The sequence below is a fragment of the Alosa sapidissima genome, chromosome 10 (genome assembly GCF_018492685.1).
Source record: "Alosa sapidissima isolate fAloSap1 chromosome 10, fAloSap1.pri, whole genome shotgun sequence".
Taxonomy (NCBI): Eukaryota; Metazoa; Chordata; class Actinopteri; order Clupeiformes; family Clupeidae; genus Alosa; species Alosa sapidissima.
The window spans coordinates 29,236,925-29,251,924 of record NC_055966.1 but is presented as its reverse complement, the minus strand read 5'-3'; the positions used below and the strand labels follow the sequence as shown (position 1 = coordinate 29,251,924).

At 48.1% G+C, this 15,000-nt stretch overlaps 2 protein-coding genes across 11 annotated transcripts in view; both read left to right on the top strand.

The window, feature by feature from the left end:
* The window catches only part of kcnj14 (potassium inwardly rectifying channel subfamily J member 14), a 23,361-nt gene extending 13,301 nt beyond the window's left edge, over positions 1-10,060 (top strand). The window contains exons 3-5 of the mRNA XM_042108509.1: positions 1-2,696; positions 7,146-7,463; positions 9,501-10,060. The exon at positions 1-2,696 is cut by the window's left edge and continues 1,539 nt beyond it. Of these exons, the coding sequence (XP_041964443.1) occupies positions 1,578-2,696; positions 7,146-7,463; positions 9,501-9,755 (1,692 nt within the window). The 5' untranslated portion in view covers positions 1-1,577 and the 3' untranslated portion in view covers positions 9,756-10,060. The remainder of the gene's footprint in view (positions 2,697-7,145; positions 7,464-9,500) is intronic.
* A 3,760-nt stretch (positions 10,061-13,820) lies between these two features.
* Positions 13,821-15,000, top strand: part of myh14 (myosin, heavy chain 14, non-muscle) — a 48,359-nt gene continuing 47,179 nt past the window's right edge. For 8 of the 10 annotated variants that reach the window (XM_042105928.1, XM_042105926.1, XM_042105925.1 and 5 more), the window contains exon 1: positions 13,822-13,995. The gene's annotated coding sequence lies outside the window, so the exon portion shown is untranslated. Of the gene's footprint in view, positions 13,996-14,222; positions 14,300-15,000 lie in introns of those variants that run through there. The other 2 variants (XM_042105921.1, XM_042105920.1) reach the window with 2 other exon arrangements.

Sequence of the window (15,000 nt, the reverse complement as noted above, 5' to 3'; positions counted from 1 at the left end):
TTTTTCACTTTTGACATTTTGGACACTTCGTCTTCATAACAGGATATTTATTTGTATTATGCAAACATGTGTCTAAGACATGGATCTGATTTTTAATGAAAGTTTTTTCCTGAAGCAATATTCTTCAGCTCTTTACCTGTGATTGTCTTTGTCATCTATCTTTTGGGTTGTCATACAAACAGCAAGAGGAGCTTTTTGGATCTTGGACAGAGAGATAAGTTGCACAGGCATGCTGTTGTCTGAACTGTTGCATGATTAAGAACTGTTCCTCCCTCTCCTCGTTCCGTGTCGATATTCAGGCAGTCACGTCCTGTACTGTGTAAAGCTCTACTTTCCTGGGGCTGACGCCCATTGTGATTGCCTTCCTTTGTGCTTTTAGCTGAAAGCTCAAGCCTGATCCCTTACCCTATCTCTTCTTTGCCTCTGTCTGGTTGTAGCTTCAGTTTAGCCTTTTAGTACCTTTTATTTTTCCCCACCACCACCTTACACACACACACACACACACACACACACACACACACACACACACACACACACACACTGACATTCACTTTACTCCCATACATCATAAATCCCATCCATCAGAGAGGAGCTCAGACAGTAGGACGTGCCTGTGGAGAGTTTGCTTCCCGTTGCCCAGAGACACAATGGAGGCTGAGTTGGAGCCCCCTCTCTGGGTCCTGTAGGGCTGTGGTGTGTGTGCCAGCGCTTCCCTTCCAATCCAGAGGACAACGCAGGCAAACGCAGATCACAGCGGAGTAGTGGTGGTGACCACACACCACGAGAGACAGGACGAGCCTTTTTTTTTTTCTCTTCCCCACCTGTCAAACTTGGAGTACCTGTGAGTTTCGTTTGTTTGAGAAATCTACAACTTGTGTTCAGTTGGAGAGTGTTACGAGGCCAGAGGAGTAGACTGAGGAATACAGCTGACGCACACACACACACACACACACACACACACACACACACACACACACACACACACAGAGAGAGAGTCTTGCCCTCCCTCGCTCTCCCAGCCCACCCTGTTGAGTCCAGACAGGACAGATTGGGGCTGACCCAGACAGGGGCGGCTGATTCTGCCAGGTACCTGACCTGAACAACCTGGCCGTGGCCCTGACCGAGTCCCAGATTGCACGTCGTCGGCAGCGGTGGTACCAGAGGATTTTGGATTTGTGAGTGATCCCGCTGTGCAGCTTTGGCCGGGACTCTGATTAAAAAACACTGGTTCTGAAGATGCTCGGCCTGAGACTCAGACAGCGGCCAGATAAAGACTCTGGGCTGTGACAGCTTTCTGGGGATATTTCTCAAATAAACAACACACCGAGTTTTTTTCTTCTTACGATGACTGGGTGATTTCTGGGATTCATCTATCAGGATTTAACTGATTGGTTGGATGACCTTTTTTTTCAAGAATTTTCCTCAGGAAGGGAAGCAGACTTTTTCTCTTATTTTGTGTTACACGTCCTCTACAGGCACAGATCCGTCTTTACTTTAGTATTGGAACATATAAGAAACACTCATAAAATTCACACACACACACACACACACACACACACACACACACACACACAGACATGGGGGCTGCCCGTGTGAAGAGGCGCTTTAGCGCGGTGGTGGACAGCTCTGTGGACGAGGAGGAGATCATGAAGCTGGCCCAGAGTGTGGCCGACGACACGGCCGGGGCTGGGGGGAGCTCGGGGTTATCGTCCCCTCTCTCCGACGCCTCCCCCCCCACCCGCAACGGCAAGGCACTCATGTTGCACGGCAACGAAGGAGGAGGAGGAGGAGGAGGAGGAGAGCCGGACGGCAGCTGCCAAGGGAGGGAGGAAGAGGACGGTGACGACGGAGGAGAGGAAGGGGTGGGGTTGAGGAGGGCGGTCCGCCCGTGGCCCAGCGGGGGCGCTCTAGGCGGGGAGTCACCGCGCACCTCCTCCACCTCCCCCTCCCCCTCCCTCCCTACCCACCGCCGGCGGCAACGCCAGGGGCCCCGCAACCGCTTTGTGGGCAAGGACGGGCGCTGCAACGTCACCTTCGTCAACATGAGCGAGCGGGGCCAGCGCTACCTGACGGACCTGTTCACCACCTGTGTGGACGTCCGCTGGCGCTGGATGCTCGTCATCTTCACCCTCTCCTTCCTCCTCTCCTGGCTGCTCTTCGGCTTTGCCTTCTGGCTCATCGCCTCCGCACACGGAGACCTGGCGCTGGCCTCCTCCTCTTCCTCCTCCTTCTCCTCCTCCTCCTCCTCTTCCTCCCACTCTCCTCCGGGCTCCTCGGTGCTGGGCTCGGGCATCGACTTCGGCCCCGGCGGCTCCGGAGAGGTGGATTCTGGGCCGGAGGAGCAGCCGGAGGTTGAGCCGTGCTTCCAGCAGGTCAACAGCTTCATGGCGGCCTTCCTGTTGTCCCTGGAGACGCAAACGTCCATCGGTTACGGCTTCCGGAGCGTCACCGAGGCCTGCCCCCTGGCGGTGATGGCGGTCGTGCTGCAGTGCATAGTGGGCTGCATCATCGACGCCTTCATCATTGGGGCGGTCATGGCTAAGATCGCCAAGCCCAAGAAGCGCAACGAGACGCTGATCTTCTCCACCTCGGCCGTGGTAGCGCTGAGGGACGGCAAGCTCTGCATGATGTGGAGGGTGGGCAACCTGCGCCGGAGCCACCTGGTAGAGGCGCACGTCCGCGCACATATGCTCAAGGTGAGTGTGTGTGTGTGTGTGTGTGTGTGTGTGTGTGTGTGTGTGTGTGCATGTGAGTGTGTGTGTGTGTGTGTGCGCATGTGTGTGTGTGTGTGTGTGTGTGTGTGTGAGTGTGTGTGTGTGCATGTGTGTGTGTGTGTGTGTGTGAGTGTGTGTGTGTGCATGTGTGTGTGTGTGTGTGGGGCAATCTGCGCCGGAGCCACCTAGTAGAGGCTCACATCAGGGCACAGCTTCTCAAGGTGAGTGTGTGTGTGCATGTGTGTGTGTGTGTGTGTGTGTGTGGGGCAACCTGCGCTGGAGCCACCTAGTAGAGGCTCACATCGGGGCACAGCTTCCCAAGGTGACTGTGTGTGTGTGTGTGTGTGTGTGTGTGGGGAGGGGTAACCTGCGTCAAAACCACCTGGTAGAGGCACACGTCGGTGCACAGCTGCTCAAGGTTGGACAGAAAGGGAGCGTTTGAGAGAGAGAGAGAGAGAGAAAGTCACTCAGCCAGAGAGGAAGAGAAAAAGAGAGTGAGTGTGTGTGTATGTGAGCTAGAGAGAGACAGAGACATATATGGGGTACAGGTGTTCAAGGTGAGAGAGAGAGGGCGAGGCAGGTTAAAGCCTCATCATCAAGGTGTCTGTGTGTGGATGAGAGAATGAAGTAGGGAGAGAGAGGGGAACAGCTCCCCAAGATGAGAGAGTGAGAGAGAGGGGAACAGCTCCCCAAGATGAGAGAGTGAGAGAGAGGGGAACAGCTCCCCAAGATGAGAGAGTGAGAGAGAGGGGAACAGCTCCCCAAGATGAGAGAGTGAGAGAGAGGGGAACAGCTCCCCAAGATGAGAGAGTGAGAGAGAGGGGAACAGCTCCCCAAGATGAGAGAGGGAGAGAGAGGGGAACAGCTCCCAAGATGAGAGAGTGAGAGAGAGGGGAACAGCTCCCAAGATGAGAGAGTGAAAGAGAGGGGAACAGCTCCCCAAGATGAGAGTGAGAGAGCAAAATGAGACAGATGCACAACTCCTTTAAGGTGTGAGAGACACAAGCTGATGGGGCTTCTTAGAGAAAGAGACATTTCTAGATTGAGAGAAATAGAGAGAAAGACAAGACAATGTGTATGAGAGTGGAGTTATCATATGTGTTTTGTATTTAGTTTTGTATTTAGTTTGGTATTTAACCATATTACTCATAATACCCTCTTGAATTTCCCCTTGGGGATCAATAAATTATCTATCTATCTATCTATTTGTCTATCTATCTACATTATCTATTTATCTATCTATCTATATCCACTTCTGAGATAACTACACAGTGGGACTTTGAAATGAGGCAAATTTGAGTTTGATCAGAGAATCACGTGTTATATATCCCAGCAAAGAGATCCTAAGACTTCCTGAGACAGTGTTGTAATCTGTACAGGCTATTTACAGGTTCATTCTTCTGTGGCACTCCATGACGTCTGAGAGAACTTTATTTCTGCAGCAGGTGAGGCTGGGGATGTGAAAGAGCTCTAAGACACCACATCAGGGCCAAACTTGAGCCGCCTCCAGACTACTGTAAACTGCAGTCTGGGAGAGCCTGCGAACGTGTGTGTGTGTGTGTGTGTGTGTGTGTGTGTGTGTGTGTGTGTGTGTGTGTTGGGTGGGGGGGGGGAGAAAGGAGTGTGTATGGGACAAAAATGAGGTGATTGTGATTGTGAACAGAGACACAAAGGATAGAAGGATGAAGGGATGAGAGAGAGAGAGAGAATTAGAGAGAAACATCTGTGTGGTGTGGAGTCAGTATAATGAATGCTTGTTCTGTTCAGGATCTAGCTGGGGGTTTATAAGATTTACGGAGGGATTAATTCAAACAGTTCTCTAACTCCAAACCATTGTCTCAGTTTACTCTCTGCAGTTTACTCTCTACTAATGCGCCTCTGTAGGAGTCTGCCTGTGTGTGTGTGTGTGTGTGTGTGTGTGTGTGTGCGTGTGTGTGTGTGTGTGTGTGTGTAGCTATACTGTATGTTTGCAGTGTTGCAGTTGAACTTGTGTGTCAGCATTATACAAACTCTTTTCATGAATTCACGATCCTGCAGTGTATTGTTTCGATCCTCAAGCTTTAGTCATCTCAGCTGAGTCACCGAACCATTCTGTGTAGAAGTCTCTCGGTAGCCCAGAGAGAAGTCTCAGTAGCCCATAGAGAAGTCTCAGTAGCCCGTAGAGAAGTCTCAGTAGCCCATAGAGAAGTCTCAGTAGCCCATAGAGAAGTCTCAGTAGATAGATAGATAGATAGATAGATAGATAGATACTTTATTGATCCCCAGGGAAAATTCAAGTAGCCCAGTAGCCCGCAGAGAAGTCTCAGTAGCCCATAGAGAAGTCTCAGTAGCCCGTATAGGGAAGCCTCAGTAGCTTGTAGAGAAGTCTCAGTAGCCCGTAGAGAAGTCTCAGTCGCCCGTAGAGAAGTCTCAGTAGCTTGTAGGGAAGTCTCAGTAGCCCGTATAGGGAAGTCTCAGTAGCCCGTAAAAGGTAGTTTTACTCTTTGGAAAAGCTGTGCGAGTACAATGGTGTACCAAAGATAATTAATGCGTAGCAAGATGGGTCGTCCTAGTTCATGTCTATGAGGGCAAAGTGGTGTTCAGTCAGAGACGGGCTCTGGTTCAGTCCCCGCCTGCACAGGGGCGTGTCACTGACATATGACTGACGTTTGAACGCCTCGGTTCCACGCCAGACAGAAGCCAAAATACAAAGCAAACTTGGTGTACACCTTCATTAATGTTGACGTTAATGTTGACGTTAATGTTTTCTCCTGACTGGAGGGTCATACTGTCACAACATTCTCCTGAAATGGGGAGGAGGGTTTGGAGATCATGATACCGTGTCCGAAATGTGCATCCATTGCTCAGAAAAATAAGGGTTTGACAAATTCTGGGAAATTCTTGGATTCTGCCATAGACCTAAAATTTAAAAAGGGAGCCTGATCACTGCATAAATGGGGGATAGTGGCCCCCCCTCGTGCGGGGCGTGTACTACTGCTACTCTATTTGCATACATTTCAGGGGACAGGAAATGGCCTCTCAGGAAGTATCTTCGTAATCAACCATCTTTGGGTGTACTCTGGTTGATTGTGCTGTCACTGATTGGTATAGCCCAGATTGTGTGCTGTCACTGCTTGGTATAGCCCAGATTGTGTGCTGTCACTGATTGGTCTAGCCCAGATTGTGTGCTCACTCTGATTGGTCCGGGCGTGATTCAGTGGGTGCTGACACTGGTCTGGGCTTTATTGGGTACAGGGGCTCCAACCTGGTACGAGCTGCAGTCTCAGCCTGATCATCAGATGAATGAATCTCTGTAATCTCCCAGAGGTTGACCTGGGAGTCAGGCTTTGATCTGGGATTATAATCCTGTTGGCGTTTGATGGTTTGGCAGTGTTGAGGATGAGCTGGGCTTGATATATGACGTACATAGGTAATGTAAGGTAGTGGTGGGTCATGCTGTAGGGGAAGGTTGGAGAGCTGAAACTGAGATGTGTGGGATGTGGGGCTAGTCCAAGGCAATGAATAGTGTTAACAGAAATAACATATATTGTACATCTTGATTGAGTTGTTTAATTGAAATATATACTACTGAGCTGAATTCCATTGAAGTGCAGTGTTTCCCACAGAATTGTATTCTATTTGTGGTGGTAGGTTTGCAGAATGAACTTGAATGCAACAGTTTTTAATTAGCGCAGCGTGGTTATGATGCTAACCAGATTTAAGCACAATGTAGTACAACCTGGAAAATCATTGTGTGGTGGTCAATGTTGATATTGTGGTGGGCCACCACAAATAAGTCAATGTATGGGAAACACTGTGACTGGAAGTCAAGTGGATTGTAGTGAATCAAAGTGAATTGAACTAAGCCGAATCAGACTTATCAAAGTCAAAGTCAAAGTCTGCTTTATTGTCAATTTCTTCACATGTCAAGACATACAAAGAGATCGAAATTGCGTTTCCTACTATCCCACGGTGGAGACAAGACATATTTTACCGATTAGGTCCACAGACAAACATAACATTCAAGTAAACAATATAAAAAGTAAAAATAAGAAGGCACATACAATGAAGAAATAAGAGCAGCAAAATTTGGTAGAAATTGTGCAATTGTGCATACAGTAGACAGTCAATATAATAGTGCAAAAGTCAGGCCAATAAATGGCTGAGGTAGTTTTGTTTGACCTAAGTATGCAAGTGGCATAGTGGTGCAAGTTATGTAAGAGCAGCAGAAGTGTGTTCGGAAGTGTTCAGGACAACAGGACAACAACAACAAGTTGCAAGTGTGCAAGTGTACAAGTGGAGTAGTGCAAGTGGAGTAGTGCAAGGTAGCCATTGTGGGTCTAAAAGTCCAGGATGTTATGTAGCTGAGGGTGAACTGAACTGAATTACACTGTACTGAACATTTGCTTTCTGCTTCAGTGAACCTGATGACCTTTGACCTTTCCCCTCTAGCCGCGAGTGACCCCGGAGGGTGAGTACCTCCCCCTGGAGAACTTGGACATCAACGTAGGTTTCGACAATGGTACCGACCGCATCTTCCTGGTGTCGCCGGTCACCATCGTCCACGAGATCGACGAGGAGAGCCCTTTCTTCGAGATGGACCGCCAGACGCTGGAGAACGACTCCGACTTGGAGGTGGTGGTCATCCTGGAGGGCATGGTGGAGGCCACCGCCATGACGACCCAGTGCCGCTCCTCCTACCTGGCCTCCGAGATCCTCTGGGGTCACCGCTTTGAACCTGTGCTCTACGAGAGGAAGAACTGCTACCAGGTGTGTGTGTGTGTGTGTGTGTGTGTGTGTGTGTGTGTGTGTGTGTGTGTGTGTGTGTGTGTGTGTGTGTGTGTGCACGCTTGTGTGTAAGAGAGAGATTGGGTAGGGGCTCTACGAGAGGAAGAACTGCTACCAGGTGAGAGGGCGGAGTGTGTGTGTGTGTGTGTGTGTGTGTGTGTGTGTATATGTGTGTGTGTGTGTGTGTGTGTGTGTGTGTGTGTGTGTGTGTGTGTGTGTGTGTGTGTGTGTGCACGCTTGTGTGTAAGAGAGAGATTGGGTAGGGGCTCTACGAGTGGAAGAACTGCTACCAGGTGAGAGGGCGGAGTGTGTGTGTGTGTGTGTGTGTGTGTGTGTGTGTATGTGTGTGTGTGTGTGTGTGTGTGTGTGTGTGTGTGTGTGTGCACGCTTGTGTGTAAGAGAGAGATTGGGTAGGGGCTCTACGAGTGGAAGAACTGCTACCAGGTGAGAGGGCGGAGTGTGTGTGTGTGTGTATGTGTGTGTGTGTGTGTGTGTGTGTGTGTGTGTGTGTGTGTGTGTGTGCACGCTTGTGTGTAAGAGAGAGATTGGGTAGGGGCTCTACGAGTGGAAGAACTGCTACCAGGTGAGAGGGCGGAGTGTGTGTGTGTGTGTGTGTGTGTGTGTGTGTGTGTGTGTGTAAGAGAGAGATTGGGTAGGGGCTCTACGAGAGGAAGAACTGCTACCAGGTGAGAGGGAGGAGTGTGTGTGTGTGTGTGTGCGCGCTTGTGTGTAAGAGAGAGATTAAGTCTGGACTCTAAGAGAGGAACAACTGCAACCGGGTGTGAGGGAGGAGGATCAAAACACAAATAAAACCAAATCAGCCCGTATTACCAGCTAAACACACGCTTGTGTGTAAAAGAGAGATTGGGTAAGGGGTATTACAGTAAAAGAGATGTTTGGAAGGGAAGGAGGAGGTCTCCTCCCTTTTGAGAAAGAGGGGAGAGAGTGTATGAGAGAAAGGGGGAGAGAGTGTATGAGAGAAAGGGGGAGAGAGTGTATGAGAGAAAGGGGGAGAGAGTGAAAGAGAGAGGGGGAGAGAGGGGGAGAGAGAAAGAGAGGGGGAGAGAGTGAGAGAAAGTGAGAGAGAGAGTGTATGAGAGAGAGGGGGAGGGAAGGGGAGAGAGAAAGAGAGGGGGAGACAGTGAGAGAAAGATGGGGGAGAGAGAGGGGGAGAGAGTGTATGAGAGAGAGGGGGAGGGAGTGAAAGAGAGAGGGGGAGAGAGTTTATGAGAGAGAGGGGGAGAGAGTGAAAGAGAGAGGGGGAGAGAGTTTATGAGAGAGAGGGGGAGAGAGTGAGAGACAGAAGGGGAGAGAGAGTGAGAGAGAGGGAAAGAGTGTATGAGAGAGGGGGAGAGAAAGTAAGAGTGGGGGGGAGAGTGAGAGAGAGGGGGAGACAGCGTATGAGAGAACGTGAGCGAGAGAGTGGGGGAGAGAGTGAGAGAGAGAGGAGGAGAGAGTGTGTGAGAGAGCGTGAGCGAGAGAGAGGGGGAGAGAGAGTGAGAGTGAGAGAGTGTGTGAGAGAGAGTGCGAGAGAGAGGGAGAGAGAGTGAGAGTGAGAGGGGGAGAGAGTGAGTGAGAGAGAGGGGGAGAGAGTGAGAGAGAGAGAGTGTGTGAGAGAGCATGAGAGGGGGGGTAGTAGTGATGGGTGTGTGGGACAAGGAGAGATGGATTAGAGGTGGAGAAGGACAAAAGAGAAGAGGGGGAAGGATGCTCTGAGGACAAAGAGTGACCATGAGTGGCCTTGCCCTTCTGACCAATCATTGAGAAGACATTCAGCTAACCCTTGGCTTTATGTTTCTGTGTCTGTGCTACTCTTCCTCTTTGTGTCCTTGTGTTTTAATGTCTCTGTGTGTGTGTCTGCATGTGTCTGTGTCTGTGTATGTATATCTGTGCGTATCTGTGTGTTTTGCGTTTGTGTGCATTATGTGACTTTATGTATGTGTGTGTGTGTGTGTGTGTGTGTGTGTGTGTGTGTGTGTGTGCGTGTGTGTGTGCGTGTGGTCCTAATCTCTGCACCAGGTGGACTACGCCTACTTCCACCGCACGTACGAGATCCCCAGCACGCCGTCCTGCAGTGCTAAGGACCTGGCGGAGAGACAGCACATCATGGACTCGCGCTCGTCTTTCTGCTACGAGAACGAAGTGGCCCTGCAGCTCTCCTCCGCGTCCCCCTCCCCCGAGCTGCGGCCCCCCTCTGCCACGCCCTCGGCCGCCCCCACACCCCCACCACGACGTGGCTCACGGGCCACCCCTGAACACCCGCACGCTCAGTGAACCTGGGGGGTGGGGGGCACAGGTGATGGGTGGTGGGAACAAGATTCAGAAAGGAAGAGAAAGATGGAGAGGAGAGAATGAGAGGAAGAGAGAGAGAAAGAGAGAGAGAGAGAGGAGTAAAGAATAAGAGAAGAGGTGCAGTGAGGATGGGGAGAAGAGAAGAAGAGAGGTGATGAGGGATGAGGGGAGAACAGTTGGGGGAGTAGTGAGGGAGAGATGGCAGAGAGAATAGAAGAGGAAAGAAAGAGGAGAGGAACGAGGAGAGGAGAATAGACAGAACTGAGGAGAGGAGAGGAGAATAGATAGAACTGAGACTAGGAGAGGAGAATAGACAGAACTGAGACTAGGAGAGGAGAGGAAAATAGATAGAACTAAGGAGAGGAAAGAAGAGGAGAGGAGAATAGACAGAACTGAGGAGAGGAGAGAAGAGGAGAGGAGAGGAGAATAGACAGAACTGAGACTAGGAGAGGAGAGGAGAATAGATAGAACTAAGACTAAGAGAGGAGAGGAGAATATATAGAACTAAGACTAGGAGAGGAGAGGAGAATAGACAGAACTGAGGAGAGGAGAGAAGAGGAGAGGAGAGGAGAATAGACAGAACTGAGACTAGGAGAGGAGAGGAGAATAGATAGAACTAAGACTAGGAGAGGAGAGGAGAATAGACAGAACTGAGGAGAGGAGAGAGGAGAGGAGAATAGATAGAACTGAGGAGAGGAGAGGAGAGGAAAGGAGAGGAGAATAGACAGAACTGAGACTAAGAGAGAAGAGCTGGAGGAGTGAGTAGATCTGAACAGAGATGGGAAATGGGGTGAGGCGACAGCTGTGCAGCAGTGCAGAGCAGCATGGAGGTAAGTGGGGCAGAGTAAGACCGACTGACTGAATGAGAGACAGGAGACACTGAAGAGGAGATGAACAGGGAACGGCTAGAGAGGGAAAAGAGAGAGAGGAAAAGAGAGAAAGAGAGGAAGAAGGTGAGGAAGATAGAAAAAGGCAGACAGACAGAAAGAGGAAGAGAGAGAGAGAGAGGGAGGGAAGTGAAAGCCTCGTGTGGGAGAGAAAGGAGGAGCTGGAGAGGAGGCGGGCTGTAGCGCCACCTGTTGGCTGATTGGCCCTGGCGATCTTGTAACTTCCTGGCGCTATCTGTGCCCTGTGTGGGACTGGCACAGCCCTGGCGCTGGGACCTGCAGTGGCTTCAGCACGTACCCAACAGAGATGCAACAGCGCCCCCCTGTGGGCGCGCTCAGCAACAGCGATGCACACTGGACAAGTCAAGCATGTCATGGCATGACCTGGACTATTTTATGTATTATTATTACTTGAATCAAGTTATCACATATATAAGTGTTTGTGTTTGTAGTGTATTACTCTCATAACCCTGACATGAGTCAAATGAGTTCTTTTTCCTGTGAATCCTTTCAACCTCGCTGCTGGTGAATCCTCTCCTGGTGGTGGCCGACTCTTGAGAGGGTCGGACCCTTACCCGGCAGGCAGGGATCTGCCGGGTTTCAGCCAGATCAGAGCCAGGCCTGCTCCGGGGTCGGCTGCCACTGGGGTTGTGTCTCGGGTTAAGTGTTGGGCAACGTGTTTAAGCTACTGCACAACAAATGTAAGAAACCACAGAAAATCTGCAGCAATTTTAGGTGGTTTCTTGCTTCTCTACTGCAAGTCATTTTAAAACTGTATTCTGTATTTTTATTTTAGTCTTTTCATTTTTTGTTTTATTCTGGAGAAAAAAAGATTTTTTATGGCATTATTCACAAGTGTGACAAGTGTGTTGATATGAAGGTAGTTTTACATACGCTCAGAAAATATTTCACAATATTCATCTGTAACCCTTTCTGTCATCCCATTCATACATTTTATATTCCTATCACAGATTTTGACTTTGTTATTCATTGTAGAAGTATTTATATGTGACAGTAATGGCTTACAGGAGGGCTGTTTTACTGAGTGGTACAGTGCCTGACAAATATGCCATGGACACACTGTTGTCTGCACCAGTCAGTTCCAGTGTGAAGGCATGACAGCGCTGACGGTTATACTGAGATGGCTTTTGTTCAATGGGTGTAAAACGGTTCCACTTGGTTTTGTCAGTGGGGATGAGAACTCTTTTTTGAGAGAGGTAGAGCCTTGGAAATGTGTGAAAGGTCCCTGAATCTGCAATACGTCTGCCTCAGTGTAACCGCTGAGTTAGTACTGTAGCATAGGAGCGACGGCACTGTGCGAGAGGACTGCAGGCTAAAGATCAGGGCACTCTGCACTGACTATTCAAAAAGCACTTACTTTTCTCTCGGATGATTGCACCATTCTTGTAAACTTTGCAAAATATGTGACTGGAGGGGAAAAAAACAAAACAAAAATCGCTGCTTTATTTCTTTGCAGTGTCCTGATGTGGCTGAGTGGGTATTGTGAACATAGGAGTCTACTGGAAATGAAGTGATGAATTTATTGTGTATATCTATTTTAATATGTGTTTATTTCCAAACTGATTAGATGCATAGTGAGATGTTGATGTAATGTTACTAAAGAGATGTTTGGTTTTGGTTTTCAATGTGTGAGCACATGTGACACAAAGCACAAAGTTATACACACATTGTTTTAAATGACCCTACAGACATAAGCTAGCACTGTACACAATGTTATGATCTTATTTGTATTCATTTGCTATTTAATATTACTGCCTCTTTATGTTACTGATTGACTGCAAGCATGGCTATGTGTCTAAGTGTTGTGTGTGTGTGTGTGTGTGTGTGTGTGTGTGTGTGTGTGTGTGTGTGTGTGTGTGTTTGTGAGTGAGTGAGTGAGTGAGTGAGTAAGTGAGTGTGTGTGTGTGTGTGTGTGTGTGTGTGTGTGTGTGTGTGTGTGTGTGTGTGTGTGTGTGAGAGAGAGAGAGAGAGAGAGAGAGAGAGAGAGAGAGAGTGTGACTTTTCCAGTTTAGAAGGAATGTAACTTGAATCCTGACCACCTGCATTTTCTTTTCAAACACCAGGTCAATGATGGCCTCACTAGGAAAAAGAAAAGTCTCAAAGTCTATCTCATTTCCTATAAGATGCTCACAGGTGGCCTGGAACACAGACAGTATACACCTACAGCAGAGAAACATGCAGGAGAAATCAGTAGCTGTCTTTCGTTTGTTTGTTTTCTTATAGCTTTTGCATTTTTTGTTTTGTTTACCAGTCCCACTCGTATGTGTGTTAAAACATAAGTGTATCATGGAGGGACATCGTGGAGGGACATTGTCCTAAGCAATAAAACCCTATTTGATTGATTATCCAACACCTGTACTTTGTCCATATCATTGTATTATTAGTATTATTATTGAGTTTATATTATTATTATTATTATTATTGAGATGGTATGCCCTGCAGTAGCCCTTGTCGTTTTGTTATTATTATTAGTTGTAGTAGGCCTATTGGGCCTTATTATTATCATTATTATTATTATTAGCATTGTTATTACTATTATTATTATGATTACAATGGTAATAATGTAATTTAGGCTGCTGTAGGCTACATTTTATGTACGTCTTTTATTACGGAGGTGTTCTGTATAGGGAGGAAACTCTGTTTGCCCTTTATAACACAAGGTGCGGTCACGGAATCCCAGATCAGAATGTGGGGCGGCTGCCCTATCCTACACGCAGCCGGTATGTCAGCTCGTGCCTCCCCAGACGGCGCAACAGACACCGCTGTCATCAACAAAGAGCGCGCAAATCTCCTCTCTACTACGATATTTTACTATGGGACACCTGCCTCTATCCTTTGGTTTGTTATTCTTTACGCCTATCAGACCTCACGGACGCCCTGTTCTCAATTCTGATTGCTTGTAGTGGCTGTCAATGTTAATGTCCTGTATGCTATTCGTCGTTCTATTGTCTTCTGCCAGCACATGGGCGGAATAGGAGTTCTCTTTTCAGTGGGTGGGCCTTACATTCAAAATTGGATTACAATTGGCTAAGCGTTCGTCGGGGGTTGAGTCTTTAAACGTAATTTGAAATTTGATTGGATGACATATAGGAAGAACCGTTTTACAATGAAGTAGTTTACTTGCCAGTACTTTGCTGTCTGTTTTATTCTCAGAGTGAACGTGTGTGTGCGGCTTCGCTAGTGAGCGGTGTAATGATAAAAGCCGCATTTGCAGTATACTCGCTGCACTTCATATCAAAAGGAAAATCAAACCCACGCCTTATTTCTACCTCCACTGCCTGAACATAGCCATCATTTTGGACAGAACGCTTAAGGTAAGACGTGTTTCTTGTTTAATTCACATCAATTCAATTCTTGGACCGTGTCGTGTCGTATCGCATTTCATAGGTTAGCCACTTGCTAACCTAGCTTGGTTAGTCTAAATGCGGGTGGCATAGCCGAAAATGACACTGCATACGATAGTCGGGACAGCAAAGACACAGTCTCTCCTTTCAACACAGTCCTTGATGTAGATTGTATATTAAAGACATCCTTGGCCAATTATATAGCCAATTACATAGGCATAATAGTCGGCGTTCAGTAATTTGTTGGCTACAAAACGGCAAGACAGCTATTCTGGTAAGCGTTAACTCGAATTAACCTCTAAATGGTAACGTTAAGCAGAATCGGTGGCTATTTGTCTTTGTGGACTCATACAATTTTTACTTGAACCAGATTATTGTCGTAGGAATAATGACCGTCATAATTTTACTTGCTTATAGACGATTGCTATGTTCATCATTATTATTATTATTATTATTGTTATTATTGTTATTATTATTGTTATTATCATTGTCAGATTTAGTTAGCTGCATTTCTGTCTCCCCATTATCCATTTCAGGCAAACCGACTAGGCTATGGCCGGTAGTGGGGAGTCATTTATCAGTAGTAATTATTCATCACTTCACGCTTCTAGGTGTGGTTACGCGTCTTTGTGGCCATGCATTGTTGTATGCTTAATATTGGGACTGTGCGAGCTGACTCAGCGTCCAGATCGATGTTGCGATGACCATCAGTTGGATGGGCGCAGGAGCCGATGTACTCGAGGCCGAAAGGCGACTGCTTTGGTAGCGCAATTTTAGCCCCAATGTCACCGCTGCACCCAAGTTACCCCCAGCGTGCTGTGTGCTCTGCATGGATAAGGCGTTCCCAGCCTCGGTTCTCTCCCCTCGACCACCGGCTGTAGTCTTTCTCTTCTCTTAAAACTTACATGCGGACCGTCTGCTGGCGCAGTGGGCGCGTGTTATGATGTTGCCATGGAAAATGTAAAGGGGAGGCAG